Source organism: Lithobates pipiens, unplaced genomic scaffold, assembly GCF_037356315.1.
Source record: "Lithobates pipiens isolate NorthernLeopardFrog02 unplaced genomic scaffold, aLitPip1_a1.2 Scaffold_19, whole genome shotgun sequence".
In the NCBI taxonomy this organism is placed as follows: domain Eukaryota; kingdom Metazoa; phylum Chordata; class Amphibia; order Anura; family Ranidae; genus Lithobates; species Lithobates pipiens.
In genome coordinates this window covers 497661574-497683718 of record NW_027507764.1, presented here as the reverse complement: position 1 = coordinate 497683718, position 22145 = coordinate 497661574, and the positions used below count along the sequence as shown (strand labels likewise).

General features: G+C 41.1%; 1 protein-coding gene and 1 pseudogene across 1 annotated transcript in view; both read right to left on the bottom strand.

Annotated features, from left to right (window-relative positions):
- DPY19L4 (dpy-19 like 4) overlaps positions 1-22145 on the bottom strand; it is a 92240-nt gene that overhangs the window by 35034 nt on the left and 35061 nt on the right. The window contains exons 8-13 of the mRNA XM_077493053.1: positions 21025-21148; positions 13789-13923; positions 9541-9672; positions 7886-7984; positions 5939-6012; positions 2863-3021 (exon numbers count right to left, since the gene is read on the bottom strand). Coding sequence (XP_077349179.1) covers positions 2863-3021; positions 5939-6012; positions 7886-7984; positions 9541-9672; positions 13789-13923; positions 21025-21148 — 723 coding nt within the window. The remainder of the gene's footprint in view (positions 1-2862; positions 3022-5938; positions 6013-7885; positions 7985-9540; positions 9673-13788; positions 13924-21024; positions 21149-22145) is intronic.
- LOC143997437 (cytochrome b-c1 complex subunit 7 pseudogene) lies at positions 15698-16070 on the bottom strand (annotated as a pseudogene).

Genomic DNA, 22145 nt, shown 5'->3' with positions numbered 1-22145 from the left:
AAATTGGAGCAGCTGTGCATAGTAGCCAATAAGCTGGATTCCATGTACAGCTGCTCCAGATTCTGGTTGCTCCGGCATTAGTAGATTCTCCTCTGTGACTGTGAAAAGCCCACTAAATATATCTTTATATAATGGTCTTGGATGCACTTGGAATGCTCTGGGATGACTTCATAGCAACAGTACACAAAAGACTTAAAGAGGAATTGCAGTCCGCTCATATAATTTGTAATAAAAACATCTTTGCTCCCCTCCAACCACTTTGCATATTATTTTATATATACTGTGATCCAAATATGCTGCAGAAATCTCCCTCCACCAAGTCTGGCTGCAATCATTTTAAATGTGGGCAGCTGAAGCTGCTGCCTGTTCACTTCCTGGATTTACACAGACATACAGAGACACATCTCCCGCTCTACAGCTCTCATTGGCCCTCTTATGACTCATTCCCCCCCCTTTCTCATCCCTTCCTGGCAAACTCTCACATGAGTTAGAGAGAGCTGTGCATGGTGTCATAAGCCTAGGCTTTTTTTCAGACAAGAAACAAGAAGCGGACTGTATAAAAGGCATTTACTGTTGTTTTACTATCCATAGTTAAAAAAAACAAAGGCAGAAGATTTAATAGATGGAAAGATGAAAAAATTACACAAGGTCCACTTTAAGCAGCCCACAGACGACTCAATTTGCTTTCCTTCCACAGCTGGCAGGAGAGAAAATTTGCTTGATTCCCCTTATCAAGACAGTCAGTGTTGATGGGGGAGGGGGAAAGCCTCCCACAGTGCTATTATGTTATGACAGTGGTGGAGTGGGGGGCAGCAGAACACAATGATGATGGATTGACTTGGGTACAATCAGCCTGGCCATACATGGATCGAATCTTGGACAGTCCATGCTAAACCGGACAAATTTTGATCATGTATGGCTAACTTAAGTTTTGCCTCGATAAGTATGATAAATCACGACTAATCAGACCATGTATCTATCACTGAAGAACAGTTTATCAACGTATTGTTGCAATTGCAATTCAAATGTGATCAGATCTGAGAGCTACTACAGGAGCCTACAAATGTTTTCTGGCTTTCAAACGGATTCTCTTTAAGAGAGATTTGTGGTCTGAATTTGAACATTTAAGAATTTACATATTCCTAAGTAAATAAAATAAGCTTTCGGCCTTCATGCACATTTTTGGCACCTTTCAGGGGGGAGGGGGGTGCAGATACCTGTCTAAGACCGGTATTTTCATCCACTTCCGGGCATAGACTCCCACAGGATACCTCTTCCTGTCCTGCCTCGCTATCTGCTGGGACACACACGGGTCCCCCGAGACAGCGCAGACCATTCCCATTGCCGCAAAGCTTCACTCCCTGATTCCCTCACAGAGAATGGCGCCAGCAGCAGTCGAGACCCGAGCGATTGCTCGGTTTCAGCCGCCGACATCGCTGGACTCCAGGAAAGGTAAGTGTCCATTTATTAAAAGTCAGCAGCTGCAGTATTTGTAGCTGCTGCCTTTTAATAATTTTGTTTTAGGTGGACTCCTTCTTTAACGTCCAGTGTGCATGAGGCCTTAAAGAAGCCCTTACCTGCTGGAGGCACTGTGGGGAAATTCACCCTCAAAATTCATAAGAGATCAGAGAAAAGTAGCAATGTGTCTCAGCATTCTCTCTATCTCTGTTCTCCTCTTCTGTGTATCTGCTCTGTTGCATTTTAGTGATTAAAAGGCTGTCAGGCTGCCAGAGAGTAGGAAAATTAGATAAGCTGTGTGTTTCTGTGATAAATTTGAATATGAATTGCTCCATAATTTAAGCAGCTACAGAGGTTATAAACATGTAATAGTCTGGCCACTGTTGCACTTTAAAGCAATGTAGAAGAGCTTGTACAGGTCAACAGTTTTAGTGACCATTGTAAAAGTCAGGTTACTTAAAAGTGATTGTAAAGTCTTGTTTTTTTCCCTATAAAGATAACAAACATGTTACACTTGCCTGCCCTGTGCAGTGGATTTACACAGAGCAGCACAGATCCTCCTCTTTCTGGGTCCCTCTCCGGTGCTCCTGACCCCTCCCTTCTGTTGAGTGCCCCCACAGCAAGCAGCTTGCTATGGGGGTACCCGAGCCGAGTTGCAGCCCCCTGTGTCAGGCTCAGGTAAGTATTAGGGGGACTGATGCACACAGGCTTTTTATCTTAATGCAAAGAATCCATTAAGATAAAAAAACCTTTTGGCTTTACAACCCCTTTAATTAAATTTAAAAGTCTTGAATATACAAGCGATGCAGTTATTCTAAATTTTATATATTCCACTTCTAGGAAAAACATACAAAAAGCATTAGCCTGCAACACAATATACCAACATGAATGAAATGAAAGTAGTTGTAAACTTCAGACATGAAATATGAACAAAGCATATCCCTCTATAGTGTGTACTTGTCTCAGTTAAAATTTCTACCTGCTGCTTCACTTCTCTGCTATCAGCATGAATCACTTCTGACAATTTTTCCTGATACCAAGAAAAAAAAAGTGACAGGGGAGGAACCTCCAGCAGATTGACAAACTTAGCTCTGTTCCTGTGAGCTGTGTGAAGGGAGGTGTGTTCCTTTTCTCCAATCAGCTCTCAGAGCTCTCCTCATGGAGCTCTGCAGAGAGTAACTTCAGCTCTATACCCACTTTTTTCTGAACTCTCACAAAAACTTTTTATATTCTGGATTTTGAACAGATGTAGAGAAGAGAATACTGCAGATAAACAGGTACAATGTATGCAGGAGGATTTGTTTCATCCCTGTGTATCACCTGAGGCCAGTCACTTCACTGGATATATGTAACGGTTTACAACTACTTTAATGCTTTTTTTCTCTGAAGCAGAGAATTTCTTACCAAATTCTTTTAAATATTCCCTGGCATATGGAGCACAGGCAGATGAGCAAGACAAGGATGTAGAAAGGCAACAAGGAAGACTGAGTGAGCCGTATAAGATAATCCTGAGATGGTGACTGGAAGGACTCCTGGCAAAGCAGCCAATTCACTGTGAAGTTTCTATGGTACAAAAAATGTCAATACCGTCAAGGGAAAATCACCCAGAACCCCCAAATATTATATATATATTTTTAGCAGAGACCCTAGGGAATAAATTGCAGTCATAACAATTTTTTATGTCACACGGTATTTGCGTAGCAATTTTTCACATGCGATTTTTGGAAAAACAAAAAACACAATATTTACCCCATTTTTTTAGTATAATGTTAAAGATAATGTTACGCCGAGTAAATGGATACCAAACATGACACGCTTTAAAATAGCGCACACTCGTGGAGTAGCGCCAAACTGCAGTACTTAAAAATCTCCATAGGCGACACTTTTTTTTAACACGTTACCAGTTTAGAGTTACAGGTCTTATGCTAGAAATATTGCTTTCGCACCAACAATCAATACCACATGTGGTTTGAATGCCGTTTCCATATGTGGGTGCAACCTACATATGCGTTTGCTTCTGCGTGCGAGCACAAGGAGACACGGGTGCTTTAAACCTTTTTTTTTACAGTTTCTTTTATTTTTGTACACTTTCTCTTTAATGCCTGTAGCTGCAGGCATCATTCAGATATCTCCACTCTAAGTCCCCGACATCATATGACATCAACCAGGGGGAAGTGGTTAATATTTCTGTGTTCCCACTGCAAACATTTGATTAAGTGAGTGTTTTGAATGTAAGAGTTATGTCCTACAAAAACTTCAACAACGCTTCTTGGACATAACACTGTTTCAATACAATATATTTCAATTATTTCATTTACATGTAGATCAAAGGTTTGACCTTTGATCAGCATGTGACAGCACTTAAAGGAACCATACAAGTAAAACAATATATACACATTTTTTTAAATGTATTCCTATTTAACCCCTTATTAACTAATAGTTGAAGCTAATCAATATTTAATAATAACACCTTCCTCCCCCTACTCCCTTAATCAATTAGTTTTCTGCTGATTTATTTTTCAATTTTTATAACATTAATATTTTATTGTTAAGTTTTTGTTTTTATGTGTTTTGTTTGCTATTTTTTCAGCACAACATAAATTTTTTTTTTTTTTGCAAAATTGAAAAAAATTCCCATTTAAAAATAACTTTGCTATGGTTTGAGCCAGAAACATAATTTTACATATATTCACTTATATACTATTTACAATTCATAGTAAAAGGTACATTAATAAAACCAACGCCAGGGAAACAAAGGACATTTTTTTTGTATATCTTTTGTTCACAGACAGAAGATAAAAAATTTTGGGAGGAAAGTCAATATTACAAAAAAAAGCCTAGTTTGTCCCCAAAACTATGTACAGTATCTCACAAAAGTGAGTACACCCCTCACATTTTTTTAAATTTTTTTTATATCTTTTCATGTGACAACACTGAAGAAATTACTTTTGCTACAATGTAAAGTAGTGAGTGTACAGCTTGTAAAACAGTGTACATTTGCTGTCCCCTCAAAATAACTCAACACACAGCCATTAATGTCTAAACCGCTGTCCTGTTAAACCGTTGTATGGTCTTGGCCATCATGCTGCAGCTCAGTTTTAGGTTCTTGGCAATCTTCTTATAGCCTAGGCCAGGGCCGTCTTTAATATTGATTGGACCCTGGGCAAACATTTTCTTAGCCCCTCCCCCCCCATGCAATTTCACTCTCTACCTTCTCTGAGACATACAATAAATAGCAGCTAGACTTAAAATCAGTTTACTGTATCAGATCAGGCAGCAATTGCAATTGGTTGCCAGAGGTTACAGCATATCATTACTGCTTACTGACTGGTTGCTAGATGTTACAGCACTCCTTAAGGCTCACTGATTAGTTGCTAGAGGTTACAGCACATTTCTGCTTGTTGATTGGCTGCTAGAGATTACGGTACAGTAATACTGCTCACTGGTTGCGATAGGTTACAGCACATCTTCTCCTCACTGCAGGGGGGCATGATATACCTATGAATGCTGCCTTTATTTACATATCAATGCCGTTGGCCTCAGCTATTTACATATGCATGTGACTGCTATTTACCTATGAATGCCAGTATTTACATGTAAACACAGGTCTGCAGGTGAGTCATCTGTACACAACAATAGGGCAGAGCTGGGCAGCATTAGTAGCAGCACAGGACTAAAACTTCAAGGGACTGTAAACTGGGATAGTTGGGAAGTATGAGGCAGCTGCTTTGGGCCCCACAACAATGACAGGGCCCTGGGCAGCTGCCCCTTTTGCCCTGCCTTAAAGACAGCCCTGGCCTAGGCCATCTTTATGTAGAGCAACAATTCTTTTTTTTTTCAGATCCTCAGAGATTTCTTCACTATGAGGTGCCATGCTGAACTTCCAGTGACCAGTATGAGAGAGTGAGAGCGATAACACCAAATGTTATCTGCTCCCCATTCACACCTAAGACCTTGTAACACTAACAATTCACATGACCCCGGGGAAGGAAAACGGCTAGTTTGTCCCAATTTGGACATTTTCACTTAGGGGTGTACTCACTTTTGTTGCCAGCGGTTTAGACATTGTTGGATGTGTGTTGAGTTATTTTGAGGGGACAGCAAATTTACACTGTTATACAAGCTGTACATTCACTACTTTATATTGTAGCAAAGTGTCATTTCTTCAGTGTTACATGAAAAGATATAAGATATTTACACAAACGTGAGGGGTGTACTCACTTTATTGAGATACTGTATATATTACGTTATTATCCTATATAAATAAATTTATCATCCAAATAAACAGGCCCCTGGGGGAAATGTAAACATTGCTGTGGTTCATAAAATGTATATAGTTACAAGGGCTAAAGTACTTTGTCTACTCTACCCAACTAGTTGAAAAAAAATCTGAGAAAAAAAAAAAAAAAAGTTTTTATCAAAAAGATTTTGGCCTTGTTTGGCTTGATGTATAACATAAAGAAATTGCTGTTCTACTTACTTCGTCATGTTCAGTCCAAACTTTACTTCAAGAGATTTCAAAAGCTGCCGGTTTTCTTTATGAGGAATTACAGTCTTAAAATCAAAAAAATATAAATCTTTAGATTTTCAGACTTATGTTAGGCAAAGAGGAATAATTCTGAAGTTGGGTGGAAACCTCCTTGTGATCCTGAACGTTACAATTTTGAATTTGCTAAAATGGACCCATTATCCATCAGTGCATATAAATTTACTACCCAATGGTGGAAGAATTGGTGAACTCAGCCTGGTGTTGATGAAAACTTACTAGAAAACATTTAACCAGTAAGGACAGAAATATAGAAGCTCTTATTCCTGATTTTTTTTTTTTTTGTTTAAGGTTAATGCATCAGAACTGCCATTCCTATTCTTTATTCGACGCTTGGTATGCAATTGACCTTGGACAAGTACCAGGTGTCATGACTGGTTTCTTTAAGCTGAACTATGGGAAAAATCTAAAGTCGTATTAAACGTTTGGCTTTTAAAAAACAAAACACAAAAAAATATATATTATGCTTCCCTGCTCTGCGCAATGGTTTTGCACAGAGCAGCCCGATCCTATTCTTCTAGGGTCCGCCGCCAGCACTCCTGGCTCTTCCCCCTTGACCAGTGCCCCCATAGCAAGCTGCTTGCTATGGGGGCACTGGTACGTGCTCACTTCCGAGCTCTGTTCTATGTGTCCATAAGACACATAGAGCTGCGGCTCAACCCTGCCCACTTCTCATTGGCTCACTGTCTGTGATTGACAGCAGTGAGAGCCATTGGCTCCCACTGCTGTCTCAGCCAATGAGGAGAGGGAGTTCATTGACATCTGAACCTCTTCTGCATATCACTGAACCAGAGGGGGCTCAGGTGAGTATAAGGGAGCATCTCTGCGGGGAGCAGCACACAGAAGGTTTTTTACCTTCATGCATAGACTTCACGAAGGTAAAAAAAAAAACTTCAGTTTTTACAACCACTTTAAAGCGGTAGTAAACCCGCTGAAATTTTTTTTTTTTTCAGACCTGCAAGGGAAAAGGCATAATGAGCTAGTATGCACTGCATACTAGCTCATTATGAAATACTTACCTTAGAATGAGGGCCCCGATATTGCCAATGATCCACGCCGAGGGAGCTGACATGTTCCCTCTGTGTGTCTTCCGGGTATCGCGGCTCCAGCGCTGTGAGTGGCCGGAGCCGCAATATCGTCACTCCCACGCATGCGTGTGGGAGATTTCTTTCCGGCAAAGTCTGGCGTCTGCCCCTGTGCGCATGCGCCGCTGCAGTCAGTGGCTCATTGCGAGGGGAATATTTTTTTTACCTACAGGTAAGCCTTATTATAAGTGTACCTGTAGGTAAAAGTAAAAAAAAAAAAAAAACACTATACAACCGCTTTAACCTTCCAGTGGGGCTTTCCTAGCACTGCAAGTTTTAAATGCTCATTTTTGTTTAGGGTACCATTAAAAAGTAGTTTTACTTACCTTATTCCTCACTCCTGCAGGCTTCCAACTCTCTGTGCAAGCAGTCCCCCAATGCTGCTTCTATTCACCACACCATTGGTAACCGGCACTCGGACACTGTTATGTACAAGGCAGAATTGCTGACTCTGCATTGTAAGGGAGGACACAGAGGGCCCACCCATAACCCCTAAGTTGCAAAGAGAAGAGGAAAGCCCCAGTTGCCAGCAGAGCGAGGGCTAATGTAAAGAAAACTTAGTGAAGCTAGGCTTAGTCCACCCAAAATCAATGGCAGTGTTTTGTGTGGATACCAGAGGTTTGAATAACTCACTGGTGCTTAGAAACAATGTTTCGTAATCACTCCATAGACTATCGCACAACTGCTTCAGAAATAATAGCATTTTTGATAATGTGTTAATTTGTGTAGCTGTGCTTTAATTATCCGTATAAGTAATATGTCATACAAGTGCTATTATCAGTACAAGACTACTTACCCTTATTAAATAATGCAGTGATACAGAAATAGTAAATGCCAAGTAAAAGTACATTATCTTCATCACTTTTGCTCTGAATGTGCCCTTTTTAACTCCAACCTAAAAAATAGTAAAAGTATAATTTAACGGACATGCAAGAAATGAGAGGGAAGGCTTCTAGTGATGGCCCATCCTCAGCAGAAGCAAGATCTCTTTTAAAGTTGATGTAAACCTGATTCATGAAATTTAAGCTGGGCACATATAACTGCAGTGTTTTCTTATCTCTTCCCAAAGCCCTAAGTCTAATGGCTTTCTCCTGCTCTGTTCTTCCGTTATCAGCTTGATAACTCCTGACAAGTGCTCAGTCAACTGTGATAAAACCAGGCTGAAATATGTGTCAGGGCGGGTGCTATAAATAGATTAGCAGAGAGCTGGTTTATTCACAGCACAGCTCTGAGAGTCTCTGCCTATGTGGAGGGGGGTGTGTGCCTTTCCTCCAGTCAGCTGTCTCGCAGGGTATGGCAAGAATCCACACCCACAGATAAATAAGGAACTTAAAATTCTAACAGGATGTGCACTTTCTAAACAGTATATACATTTGAAGACAGCAAATATACATGTAAAACGTAAATAGGGAGATTTGTTTCATCTCTGTGTATCATCTGAGGCTATTCACTTCACTGGGTATGTGAGGGTTTACATCCACTTTAAGGGACTTTTGACCAATCTGACATTATCTGGGATTGTAATGTCACAGCTAGTTTCAGGCAAAGGGCAGGGCCCTCTAGCGAAAACAGAGCTCCAACCGCTTACCAACTGGTTGTTTACGACAGCCATTTCCTCTACTGAAAAAGTGCCCTGTCAATGCAGGGCTCTGTTGGATTCACTGTGGCAATAGACCACTTTAGCACAAAATCCTCACTAAAGTACTACAAAAAAAAGTTTACCTTTAAAAAAAATAAATGCACATCTCTTTGCAGGTAAAAAAAACGTTCATGCATTTTTATTCTTTTTACTTGGAGCATTGCACCCGCTATCTGCTGATCTTGGAGATTTGTAAATGTACCTGTCTGCTCATACTTTGTACAGGCAGGCAAATATAATAGCGCCATGGTAGTTCACGAGAACTACAAGCCGTCAGCTGCAAAGACTGTCGGTACTTGTAGTTCCCCATTCACAGAACTTTGTGAATGAATGACGCAGCCGGGCAGGGGGAACTCCACACGGCCGCATTTTATTTTTTTAAATAGTGACAGCGAGCGGGAGAAAAAGATCCCCTGCTTGCTGTCACTAGATGCAGCAGAGCAGGCAGAGGCTGCAGGAGTGGGAACATGTTACACGCTCCACCCTAAAAACAGGTGGAGCATGTAATATGTTCCCAAAGATTAACTTATCCTTTAAAGGAAGCAAACAGCTTGATGGGGTGCCTACACTCTGTACAGAGAAACAGTTGGAAAAGTAGGTGCAAAGCGAGGGTCTTTGAGGCTTTAGAAGTTTTAAACAACCTAAGGCTGGAAAGAGCACTGGTACAAAATTTACAGGCTGATCTGATGAGGTTTTTAAACATTACCACTGATTGATTAGATCAAGTTGATTTCTTTAACACATTCATAAAAAAAAAAAAAATAGTACAATACAAGAGATACTCATATGAATTGAATTCCATCACCCAGTACCTGGAGGCTTTTGGCAATCATACAACCCACAACAAGGCTTAGAAGAGGGGATGTCAGCAGAGCCGAGTTCTCAAACTGTAGTAAATATCCCAGGAACACAGAGAACAGGTACATCTTATGGACTTCATAAACCTAAGAAAGACACAATAAAAAAAAAAAAAAAAAAAAAAAAAAATTCAAAATACAAAACTGTGGTAGGACTACCTTAAAGCCTAGTAAACATGAGCGAAATGTCCTGTGCAGTTTGAGCAAAAAACAAAACCTCACAGCTCAGGTCGGAGCCACTGTAATAACAATCTGATGTTAGTACAGTGATCTCCTCTGCTGTGCTATTGTGTTGTGACAGGAGGAAGCTCCCTCCCCAAACACTCCAATCAGCCCCTCTCAGCCATTGGCTGAAAGCGCTGATTGGAAGCTGGTCAGCAGACCATTTTTTGGTCATGAGCCTTCGACAGAAGCCAGCCAAATGGCCGGCTTCTGTCAGAACAGCTGCCATACCCACAGGCTGAATGTTGGCTGACCTCTATTATTCTAGACAATGTCACCCGACATTCGGCCCATGTGTATTGGACTTTAAAGTGGATGCAAACCCTCATATACCCAGTGAAGTGAACAGCCTCAGATGATACACAGAGATGAAACAAATCTCCCTACATAAGTTTTACATGCATTTCTGCTGTCTTTCCCTTTCTATATTCTTTAGAATTTTTATATTGGGTTAGAATTTTCATTTCCTCAGTCAGCTGTAGGAGTGTATTCTTGGCTTACACTGGGAGACAGCTCATTGGAGGGAAGGCACCCCCCCCCCCCCCTTTCCAAATAGGTAGAGACTTACAGAGCTGTGTTGTGACAAGATAAGCTCTCTGCTAATCTATTTTTAGCAACCTCCCACAACACACATTTTTCAGATGCTTTTATCTCCCGTATTGGAGAAATTGTCAGAAGTTATCATGCTGATAACAGGAGAATGAAACTGCAGAAACACATGGGACTTAGTGCTTTGAAGAGAGATAAGAAAACATTACAGATATATGTGCCCAGCTCAGATTTCATGAATCAAGTTTGCATCCACTTTAAAGGGTGCCTTCACACTGCTGTGTTGTTGCAGTGTGTTAAAAAAAAAAAAAAATAACAAAACAAAACCTGTCTACTGCATAATGGGTGGTGTTTCCAGCAAAAAACACATTTCATTAGGAGAAATAACAACTCATGTAAAAACGCACAACACTTAAAACACACAATTATATAAAAAATAAAAATAAAAAAACAAAGAGAAGGAGTTTGAATATATCCCAATCTATTTTCAGCTATGTGTGTTTTATGGTGCACCCCTTTTCTAGTGTACATACATGGGTTCACAGCCTGTCAGGCTTGCTGTCAGAAGGGATGAGCTTTATGTGAACATGAGTTTCGACTCGAACATTGGCCGAACAGCGAACAATTTTGGCTGTTTGTGGCAAATTCGAAAGCCGTGGAACACCCTTTAAAAGTCTATGGGAGAAATCAAAAGTCCTAATTTTAAAGGCTTATATGCACGGTATTGTCATAAAAAGTGTTTGCGGACCTGGTTCCTGCCCCAGGGGACATGTATCAATGCAAAAAAAAGTTTTATAAAGGGCCTTTTCTGGGAGCAGTGATTTTAATAATGCTTAAAGTGTAACAATAAAAGTGTAATATTCCTTTAAATTTTGTACTGGGGGGGGGGGGGGTGTCTATAGTATGCCTGTAAAGGGGTGCATGTTTCCAGTTTTTAGAACAGTCTGACAGCAAAATTACATTTCTAAAATGAAAAAAAAAAAAAAGTAATTTAAAACTATTTGAGGCTATAATGAATTGTCGGTCCGACAATACACAACTGTTCATTGCTAAAAACGGCATGGAATTTCCCCATAGGAACTCCGCGGCAAAAAAAAAAAAAAAAAATGGCGTGAGGTCCCCCCAAAAATCCATACCAGACCCTTATCCGAGCACGCAACCCGACAGGCCGCAGAAAGAGAGAGCGAGCCCCCCCCCCCTCCTGAACCGTACCAAGCCACATGTCCTCAACATCGGGTTGTGGGGTTCTGCATCCAGAATATGCCTGTCCGCATGTTCTGTGGATGCAAACCGAACAGGGGGGTGTTCGGCTCATCCTTAGCTGTCAGTAATGATAGAATTTAACAGACTGGCAGAAAAGGAAAATCTGGCCATACATTTTACAATAGGATGCACACAATTTTTTAGGAAGGCGCTCATAATACACAGTTTTAGTAAATTTAAAGGAGACTGTACAATCAGATCATCATTGGCTTCAAGTGAATTCAAGGATTCAAGTGACAAACATAACGCCCAAAGGTGTGTAAGCTCTCCAGCTCACCAATTCACTAATGCCGTTACAGAAAACCAGTCTTAAGAGAAACAGGTGGGACACCATCATGACTTCCTGCCTCGCTGCCTGTGGCTTCAGTACTTTCAAAGTTAATTACCTAGAACAAGCATGCAACCAAAAAAGGTCATAACATCTAATGTGCACATTTGTTACAGATGAGAAAATACTGATGAGAAATAAAGCCATTGAATCAGCATTATCACCAGGCAACTAGCATTTTTAAAATGAGAGGTCTGAAATGGTAGCCTACCTATTTACCTAATGAGAGGTTTCCTTTGTCTTTGCTTGTCTTACAGCATGCTAGACTATCCTTCTGTGTTTTCAAGATCAGTAAAATAGCTGTCTACACCTGCCATGACTCCTGTATACAGACACTACACCAACACTCAATAGCTAAAATTTAAAATACCTTTTGCCTATGCCAGCCCCTTCAGGAACCATTCAGTTCAATGAAGAGACCAGGGTAGATGTTGTAGAAAAGGCTTATGGTAATGATCAATGCGGTTGCGGTCAATGCTTAAAAGCAGAACTCGGGGATTCTGCAAGTTTAGCTTTTTCAGATCCTCTCCCCAGGCTCTAATAACAAAAATCTCATAAGGTTTAAAATTAAGAGGTCTTACTTTTCTTGTAATACTTGTGTTCCACCCCCTGTGAGATCATCTTGCCGTAGTTTCATATCTCCGTTTCTGTGCACCAGGAGACGCACGGCTGGACGAAAAGACGTTACCGCCCGTCGCTTCGTCTTTTGGCCACTAGGGGCGAGCGTGTGCCTGGAGCCGATTCGAGTGCCCGGCTGGCGTGATGACTTCCGGGCACCCGCGATCACTCGTGACAGAGCGAAAACTGGCATCTGTGTGTGTGAACACACAAATCATGGTTCTTTCAAGGGAGTAGAGACAGATCGTGTGTTCATACTAAGTATGAACATCGATCTCTCTCTCCTTCTAGACAATCCCATCCCCCCTACAGTTAGAACACACTTAGGGAACATAGTTAACCTCTTGATCGGCCCCCTAGTGTTAACCCCTTCCCTGCCAGTGACATTTACACAGAAATCAGTGCATTTTTATAGCACTGATCACTGTATAATTGTCAATGGTCCCAAAAATGTGTCAAAAGTGTCCAATTTGTCTGCCGCAATATCACAGATCGCCACCATTACTATTAAAAAAAAAAAAAAAAAAATTTATAATAAAAATGCCATAAATCAATCCCCTATTTTGTAGACACTATAACTTTTGTGCAAACCAATCAATATACGCTTACTGCGATCTTTATTATCAAAAATATGTAGAAGAATACATATCGACTTAAAAAAGCAAATTTTTTCCTCAGTTTAGAACAAAATTGGGGATATTTATTATAGTAAAAAGTACAAAATATTGCGTTTTATTCAAAATTGTCGCTCTTTTTTTGTTTATAGCGCAAAAAATATAAACCGCAGAAATTATCAAAATACCACGAAAAGAAATCTCTATTTGTGGGGGGAAAAAAAAGGATGTCAAATTAATTTGAGAACAATGTCGCACGACCGCGCAATTGTCAGTTAAAACGACGCAGTGCTGTATCACAAAAAATGGCCTGGTCAATGACCAGTCGATATTTATTTATTTCAGGTACAGGTTTATACAGTATCAACAATTTTTGCAGCGCTTTACATATTGTGTCTTGCAGTGTGGGAGGAAACTGGAGTACCCAGAGGAAATCCATGCTAACAGAGGGAGGAAATGCAAACTCCATGCAGATAGTGTCCTGACCAAGACAAGGTTAGTATTATGGGTTTATGCATCTTAACAGTATTAAGATTTATGCTACTGAGATACGATTTAGGATCAGAACACATTATTAATATTAAATATTTGCTCAAATTCAGTCTTTACCTTCTCTTTCTTGATCATGGAGAGGCCATCTAGCAGACACAGTGACAAGGCCTGTATGAAAAGCAGGTAGTGGCTGTACTCCCACATCATTATAAATGTGTAGGTAGATGCACTCATCAACAGGTAACAGAATCTCTGGAAAAACAACAGAGCATATACATTAACATCATGATATTAAAATAGTCCTTTTTGTAATCACAGCATGAGACTCCAGTTCCCTATGCCACAGACTGGGCCCGAGTATAATAGATTTCCAAGCTAACTGAGAATAATATTTGATTCACTGGAATTTTGGATGCTATGATTAAGGCTGTTGGCTTAAACATGTAAGCTTCTCTTGCAATTTTACTAATTTGTGCTAACAAAAGCTATGTCTTAGCAGGGACATACATCAGGCGAGCACCTCCCTATCTTGGATTCAAATTTTGGATCTGCCTGCAGCCTTTACAATGGCTGAAGGTGCTTAAGATGCATCTGTGTTACTGGCCCAAACTCTTAAGGGTCTATTTACAAAGTATAGAATGCATTTTTTACAAAACATGCTCTGGAGGAGAATCTTTAACCACTTCGCATCCAGGCCAATTCTGACATTTCTCTCCTACATGTAAAATTCATCATTTTTTTGCTAGAAAATTACATAGAACCCCCAAACATTATATATGTTTTTTAAGCAAAGACCCTAGAGAATACAATGGCGGTCGTTGCAACTTTTTATCTCGCACGGTATTTGTGCAGCAATTTTTCTAACGCGTTTTTTTTCAGAAAAAAAAAAAAACAGTTTCATTAGCCCAATATTTGTGCATAATGTGAAAGATGAGCATACGCCGAGTAGATACCCAACATGTCACGCTTCAAATTTGCATGCGCTCGTGGAATGGCGCCAAACGTTGGTATTTAAAAATCCCCATAGGCGACGCTTTACATTTTTTTTACTGGTTACATGTTTTGAGTTACAGAGGAAGTCTAGGGCTAGAATTATTGCTCTCGCTCTAACGTTCGCGGCGATACCTCACATGTGTGGTTTGAACACCGTTTTCATATGTGGGCGTACGAGCTCACGGGCACAGGGGCGCTTTAAAAACATTTTTTTATTGTTAATTTTATTTTTATTGTTTGACATTTAAAAATAAAATAAAAAAATTTGATTACTTTTATTCCTATTACAGGGAATGTAAACATCCCTTGTAATAGGAATATGGCACGATCGGACCTATTTACAGTCAATAAGACCCTATATCTGACCTCTAGGCTGGGAAGCCTAAAATAAAAAAATTAAAAAATGGCGCCGTTAATTTGAATGCAGAGGCCGGGCGTGACGTCATAACATCGCGCTTGGCCTCCGAACGATCATAGAGACTTCTGGAGACGATCCGGTCCGCCAAAAATATCTATGGTATCATTCGGGGGATCCTGTGACCGACTCACCGATGTGAAGCAGTGAGTCGATACAAGCACCGGAGGGCGGCAGGAGGGGGGGGCCTGTAAAAACGATCAAGCGGTGGAACAGCCGCTATGATCATTCTTATGTTCTTATGGTGCAGGGAATCGCCGGCTGAAAATGCTGATATCTGAATGATGTCTGTAGCCTCAGGCATCATTCAGATATACCACCACAAAGCCCACGACGTCATATGACGTAGTATGGGCGCCAAGTGGTTAAAGTACATGTGTTTGAAATGGCAGTGTTTGATTCCAAGAATGTTTGGTGAAATTGACATTCTCTGCTTTAGAACAGACAGCTTCATTTTTTAGTTTTTTCATTTCCTCATTTTTCCCCTATATTTTTTAATAATTTGAAACATTTATTGTTGGTCGGCTCTAGAAATAGAGATCAGTAAGTGAGATCAATAATTGATCCGGAAGATTGGTGAAAGCCACACATTTTTACATAAATACAACAAAACGTCTGTCAAAGAATGGCCGTCGCCTCATTTCTTGTTCCATTCTTCCTTCTCTTTCCTTTCACGAATCACTTCTTTTAGGTATGGCTCCAGGTAGCGGACATACGCTTCAGATTTAGTCCATTATTCCTTGGGCAAGATGCTCTTTTTCAAATCAAGATCCAGAGCTCTCTTGATGCGGAACACTCTGTCATCATATATTTTGGGTGGCAACCGCTTAACGGCCTCCTTCACGTCATCGTCTTCATAAAAAATGTCATCACGCATTAGTCCTAGTTTATTAAATCCAGCAAGACTGTAGTACAACTTGTTTATGGTGCCCATCATTCGACGCAAGACTACAACCGGTGCCATGGCCGCCATCTTTCCAAGTCTTCAGCTACAGCTTTGACCATCTTTCCCCGATATTTATTTGTGAAGATTTACACAAAAAAATTGGCATCTCCTAATTTGTTTTCAGCCTATTCTAAGGTAACAGAGAGGTCCCTAGCTACCACAGGCTCCAAAAAAGAACAGGAGAATCCTTCTACTTATTGCAGCCACAAAAATAAATACAAGCCGCTGATCACCATTACTAGTAAAAAAATAAAAAATAAAATAAACAAAATAAAAAATTCCAGGATGCAGTTTATCCCATAGTTTGTAGATGCTATAACGTTAATGCAAACCAATAAATATACACTTACACTTTAACCAAAGGCATGTAGCAAAATACTTTTTTGGCCTCAAATCATTAGAATTTTTTTTTTATGGAATATGTTTTATAGCAGAAAGTAAAAAAAATATTGTTTTTTTTTTTCTTTCCAAAATTGTTGGTCTTTTTTTTCGTTAATATACTAAAAAATAAACCCAGAGGTGATCAAATACCACCAAAAGAAAGCTCTGTTTGTGGGAATAAAATTACATTATTTGGGTACAGCGTTGCACGACCGTGCAATTATGAGTGAAAGTAGCAAAGTGCCACCCCTCAACCCCTCGAGTGCCATATCCGCAGCTTAAATGGGTAGAAAGTTTCATATACCCGGGGATTAAAATTAGTAGTAAAGCGCAGGACTATATGGATAACAATCTACGGCCACTCATGACACAACTAGCGGCCAGATGTTCTGCATGGCGTTCCCTCCCTTTGATCCCTGTGGGCAGAGTCAATCTGCTAAAATATCTCCCCAAGTACTTATATTTCTTTCGTAATACCCCCACACACATCCCCAGGACTTTCTTCCGGAGGCTGGAGAGTCTGCTGATATCTTTTGTCTGGGCTGGGAGGCCCCCCAGGGTGGCCAAGCAGATATTATACCTCCCATTATCGGGGGGGGGGGGGGGGGGGGGTGTTGACTGGCACTCCCGAAACTTTCATCTTTATTAATGGCGGTGCCACGGTGCGGTGGTGGTTCTCCTAGCTCAGACAAAATCCAGTGGTCACCCTTGAGGCAGCCATCCTAGGCTCATTTGCAGCCCTGAGCAATCTGCCGTTTCGTGGACTCAGGGCTAGCTCATCTATGACAACACTGATGCGAACTACAGTGAGGGTCTGGCAGGAGACTAGGAAGATTTATGGCAGGCTCAACCACATCTCCCCACACACCCCCCATGGGGTAATCCTATGCTCTCCCACCTATACAGCATCCCAGACCCTTCTCTGTGGGCGAAAAAGGGAATCACTACCTTAAAACATATAGTTCATGAGGGTAGGCTTATGACATTCCAGCAACTGAGACAAGAATATGCACTTCTGATCTCTTTTCAGTTCAGATACTGGCAGCTGAAGCACGCCTTTGTGGCCTAATTCCCTGCCCCCCTGACTTTGGAATCGGACTCCATTGAGTGTCTCCTGATCTCCAGTGTAATGGGGAGACCTCTCTCAACCTTATACCTATATCTCACAGTAGAATATGACACCAAATCCCAGGAAAAATTGAGGGGGGATATCCCATTCCTGGGCAAAGAGGAGTGGGAGGTATGATCGCCGCAAAAGACAGGTTTATACAATTTAAGTTCCTACACAGGGCCTACTTTACCCCACAGAGGCTGGCGTGAATTTACCCTCAAAGGGACCCCAACTGCAAAGATGCAAACAAGAAGCGGGTACCTTCTGGCACATGGTCTGGTCCTGTCCCAAACTCCAACCCTACTGGACAGCAGTGGCCTCTACACTGAGTGATGTGACTGTATCGAATCTACAGGTTGACCCACAGACTCTATTACTAAGCCATTTGGAAGACGTAGAGGGGGACAGGTATTGTAAATTGTGTCTTACCTTCTCATTATATTATGCTAGATGTGAAATCTTATTGAAATGGGAGCTAGAAGAGCCCCCCACTCTTGCCTTGTGGAGGCGATCAGTGACCTTGGTACTCCCCCTGTATAAACTAACTTACGAAAGTACACAATATCCAGGAAAGTTTGATAAAATCTGGTCCTCCTGGATTGATACCTCTGATAGCTTTGACCCCCCTCCCGCTAATTATGACTTAGACCATACCAGTTGATAATGCCTCCCTTCTACCTACCAGTCATACCCCCCCACCCCTTACCCCCCAGCCACTCCCCTCTCTGTTAAACCTCTCCCCCCCAGCCCACATGAATGTCGGATATCTACAAAATGTATGTAAGGTTTCACTAATGCTGACATGTCCTAACGATCGTATGTAACTGGTATTTATAACACCTGCACTGCTGGAACATTAGCTAAAAGATGACTGCCGGATGAAGGTGGTTTTTCCTATCCATACTGTTATACCAATGAATGCACTGTATCGCTTTGTATTGTAATGCTGATTTGTCGAATAAAAAAAAAAGTAGCAAAGTGCCGCATAGCAAAAAATTGGCCTGGTTATGAAGGGGGTAAAACCATCTGGAGCTGAAGTCGTTAACCATTTGACCTCGGCAAGATTTACCCCCCTGTATGACCAGGCCACTTTTTGCCTTACAGCACTGCATTACTTTAACTGACAATTTCACGGTCATGCAATGCTGTACCCAAATAAATGTTTTGCAATTTTTTCCCACAAATCGAGCTACATTTTTACTTTCTGCTTTAAAACGTGTCCAATAAAAAAAAAAAAAAAAAAGACAAATTTATTCATAAATGTAGGCCAATATGTATTCTGCTACATATATTTGGTAAAAGAAAATCCCAATAATCGGAAACCACTAGAGAGATTGGTAATCTACCAGAAGCAGACTGATAGTATAGGATTTGTCTGGCGTCTGGCAGACAGAAGTAGTAGGGAGGCAAGAGAATCCCCTGAACCAAAACCCAAGAACTAGCAGTGGAGTGAGTAACACAGAGGATTGTTTGGCATGATAAAAAGACAATACAGATATACACATACTGTGTAGATTAACTAGAGCAAGGGGGACACAGCTGGCCAGCATATTCCCCACAGTGATTTTCCAGGTCAGGTAGTCTGATGTGACACTACAGGGAGCCAAATGGGAAATACACTTAACCGGTTCCCGACCAGCGCACGCCGATGTACGTCGGCAGAATGGCACGGGCAGGCATATTGGTGTACAGGTATGTCCAATCTTCAATACCGCCCTGCCATCCGGTCGGGACCCCCGTGATTCCTGTCGCGGGTCCCGTGGACTCGATCGCCGCGGGCATACCCGCGATCGTCTCACGGGACGGCTGAATGGAGAAGTGCCGTTGTAAACAGCATTTCTCTATTCTGCCTAGCAACTAGTGACGCTGATCTCTGCTCCATGTGATTGGAGCAGAGATCAGTGTTCACTAAATGAAAACCCAGCCCCCCACAGTTAGTAACAGACCCCTAGGAACACTTAACCCCTACACTGCCACCCACTGGTAAACCCCTTCACTGCCAGTGTCATTTACACAGGAATCACTGCATTTATATAGCATTGATTGCTGTATAACTGACAATGGTCCCAAAAACGTGTCAAAAATGTCCGATGTGTCCGCCATAATGTCGCAGTCACAATAAAAATCGCTGATCGCCGCCATTACTAGTAAAAAAAAAAAATTATAAAAAATTATTAATAAAAATGCCATAAAACTATCCCTATTTTGTAAACGCTATAACTTTTGCGCAAACCAATCAATAACCGCTTATTGCATTTTTTTTTACCAAAAATATGTAGAAGAATACATATCGGCCTAAACTGAGGGAAAAAATTTTTTTTTTTATATATTTTTGGGAGATATTTATTATAACAAAAAGTAAAAAATAATGCGTTTTTTTCAAAATTGACGCTCTATTTTTGTTTATAGCGCAAAAAATAAAAACCGCAGGGGTGATTAAATACCACCAAAAGAAAGCTCTATTTGTGGGAAAAAAAGGACGTAAATTTTGTTTGGGAGCCATGTCGCACAACCGCGCAATTGTCAGTTAAATCGACGCAGTACCAAATCGCAAAAAGTAGTCTGGTCTTTGACCAGCAAAATGGTCCGGTCTGTGGTTAAAGTGTATCTAAACCTTAAATTATTTTTTTTTAATGAAGACTTCTACCTAGTACACTAGAGGATGTCAAGTCATCTGTGCCCAGTCTTGCCAAGAAGAGTTAATCCAGCAATCCTCTTGTCTTTTTTTAGTAAGATAAAAAAAAGGACACACAAATAAGTTTGTGTGGCCACATCCCTCACTGCTGTGACTGCCATCCGATTTCTTTATCTCAGGAACAGAGAGCAGAGTGTGTGTTACAATTCCAGATTCACGTCCCTCCTCCTTTCTTCTCCAGCTCTCCCAGGATTGGCTGCTCCACACCTCAGAATGATTGGGCATGCTGAAGTCATGTGGAGAATTTTCTGAGTGTTGACTGGATGTTACTCAACATGGGGCATGATCAGTGTGACTGAAGTGTAGGAGAGCGTAGGGATGGGCCGAGAGTCTTGTGACATTACAACTCTGCACACAAGCTCCGGCAAAGAGATGCACCCACAAATTCCAGAGTTTTGCAGGGCTCCCACTGCTGAAGGGGGTGACATGTGCAAGGTAGGGATACATGCAGGAGGCTTGCATGTATATATACATTAATACTGTGCCATTATGTTTATACTGGGTGAGTGGTGGTTTTACATCCACTTTAAGGCTCGCAGAGAGGCAGCAGATGGATATTCTTACATCTTCTGTAATTTTAGAATACATTTTATAATACATCTAATAGGACGAAGGACTAAATGTCTACAAAATATGGCCTCCCAGTGCGCTCAGTAGAAACTGAAGATTCAGTGTCCTGTCCAGGGGGTTGCACAATGGGAGGAGAAACTTAACTTAATGTCCTGCCCCTTTAGAAGAGGGATAATACCTCAGAGGCCTGCTGCGTCCCCCGGTGACCATCCAGAGAAAGGCATTTTGTTCAGGCAACTCACCTCTGCATATACATTTCTGCTGTTTCTTAAAAAGCCTGTGAGTGCTGCAACCTGACATGCGAAGTACGGGAGAGCCCAGTTTTCTCTCAGAGGAATGGAGTCTTCCATTCGGGTGGTATCTGCCCTGAAATAAAAAGGGCATTTATTAATCTAAAGCATCCCTAGCTAAATTAGAAATTCATCTTTGCATTTATAATAGGCTTCAGTGATGAGCCACCTATTTCTCATAGACATTATACTGAAAAAGTGTATGTAAACCCTAGCAATGAACTTCTCTTTTTTGCCCAATTTCAGTTTGTTTCAACAATTTTGAATTGGTGACATGATCATCATGTATTTTTTGTGATTATTGAACAGAGATGACAAAATACTTTCAATGGTATATTAATAATACTGTATTTAATATTATTAATTATAATGATATTAAATTCTAGGCATCAACATGTTACACATAGTTTAATCGGTACAGCTTGGCTCACTAGAACTATGTATATGACACACCTTGCTAATGCCCTTGAAAGCTAGAAATCACTGAAGCAGACAACGCTACTTCAGTGATCTCTACTTGCTTGTGGGTTTTATGCCAAGCAGCTGTTCTACTACATTGTGAACAATGAATGTTACCTATGCAGAGCGGTCAACCTTCCGAGAATGCTTTGCATTCATAAAAAAAATGCAAAGCATTCTCTGAATGGTGCCCACGTTATGCAGCCGACCTACAACCCAAGCCTCAGGTGGCTTTGCTGATCACAATGCCCCGTGCCTGAGCAAAGTTACAACAGCAGCCAAGCAAACTATTGCTAGGTCCCGGAAAACACCTGCTCTCTGCATTTTGGCCTTTTTTGGTTTTAAACTTATTTTTAATCAATTATACATGCTAAAATTGAGGCCACAGTGCAAGATGGAATCCGCCCATGCTTAAAAATTTGGCAACCCTGGGCAGACAAATTCTTACCCTCCAACACTACCCTGTTAGGGGCCGAGTGGTCAGGGCTCTATTTTTTTAGTGCTGAGACACATGTCGGGCCAACCCCTGAATGCCCTTCTCCTCTCGTCCTAACCTCTTCTCCCCCTCTTATCTTTTCCTATTCTTTACTCCAGAAGTAACTGGTAACTATTTG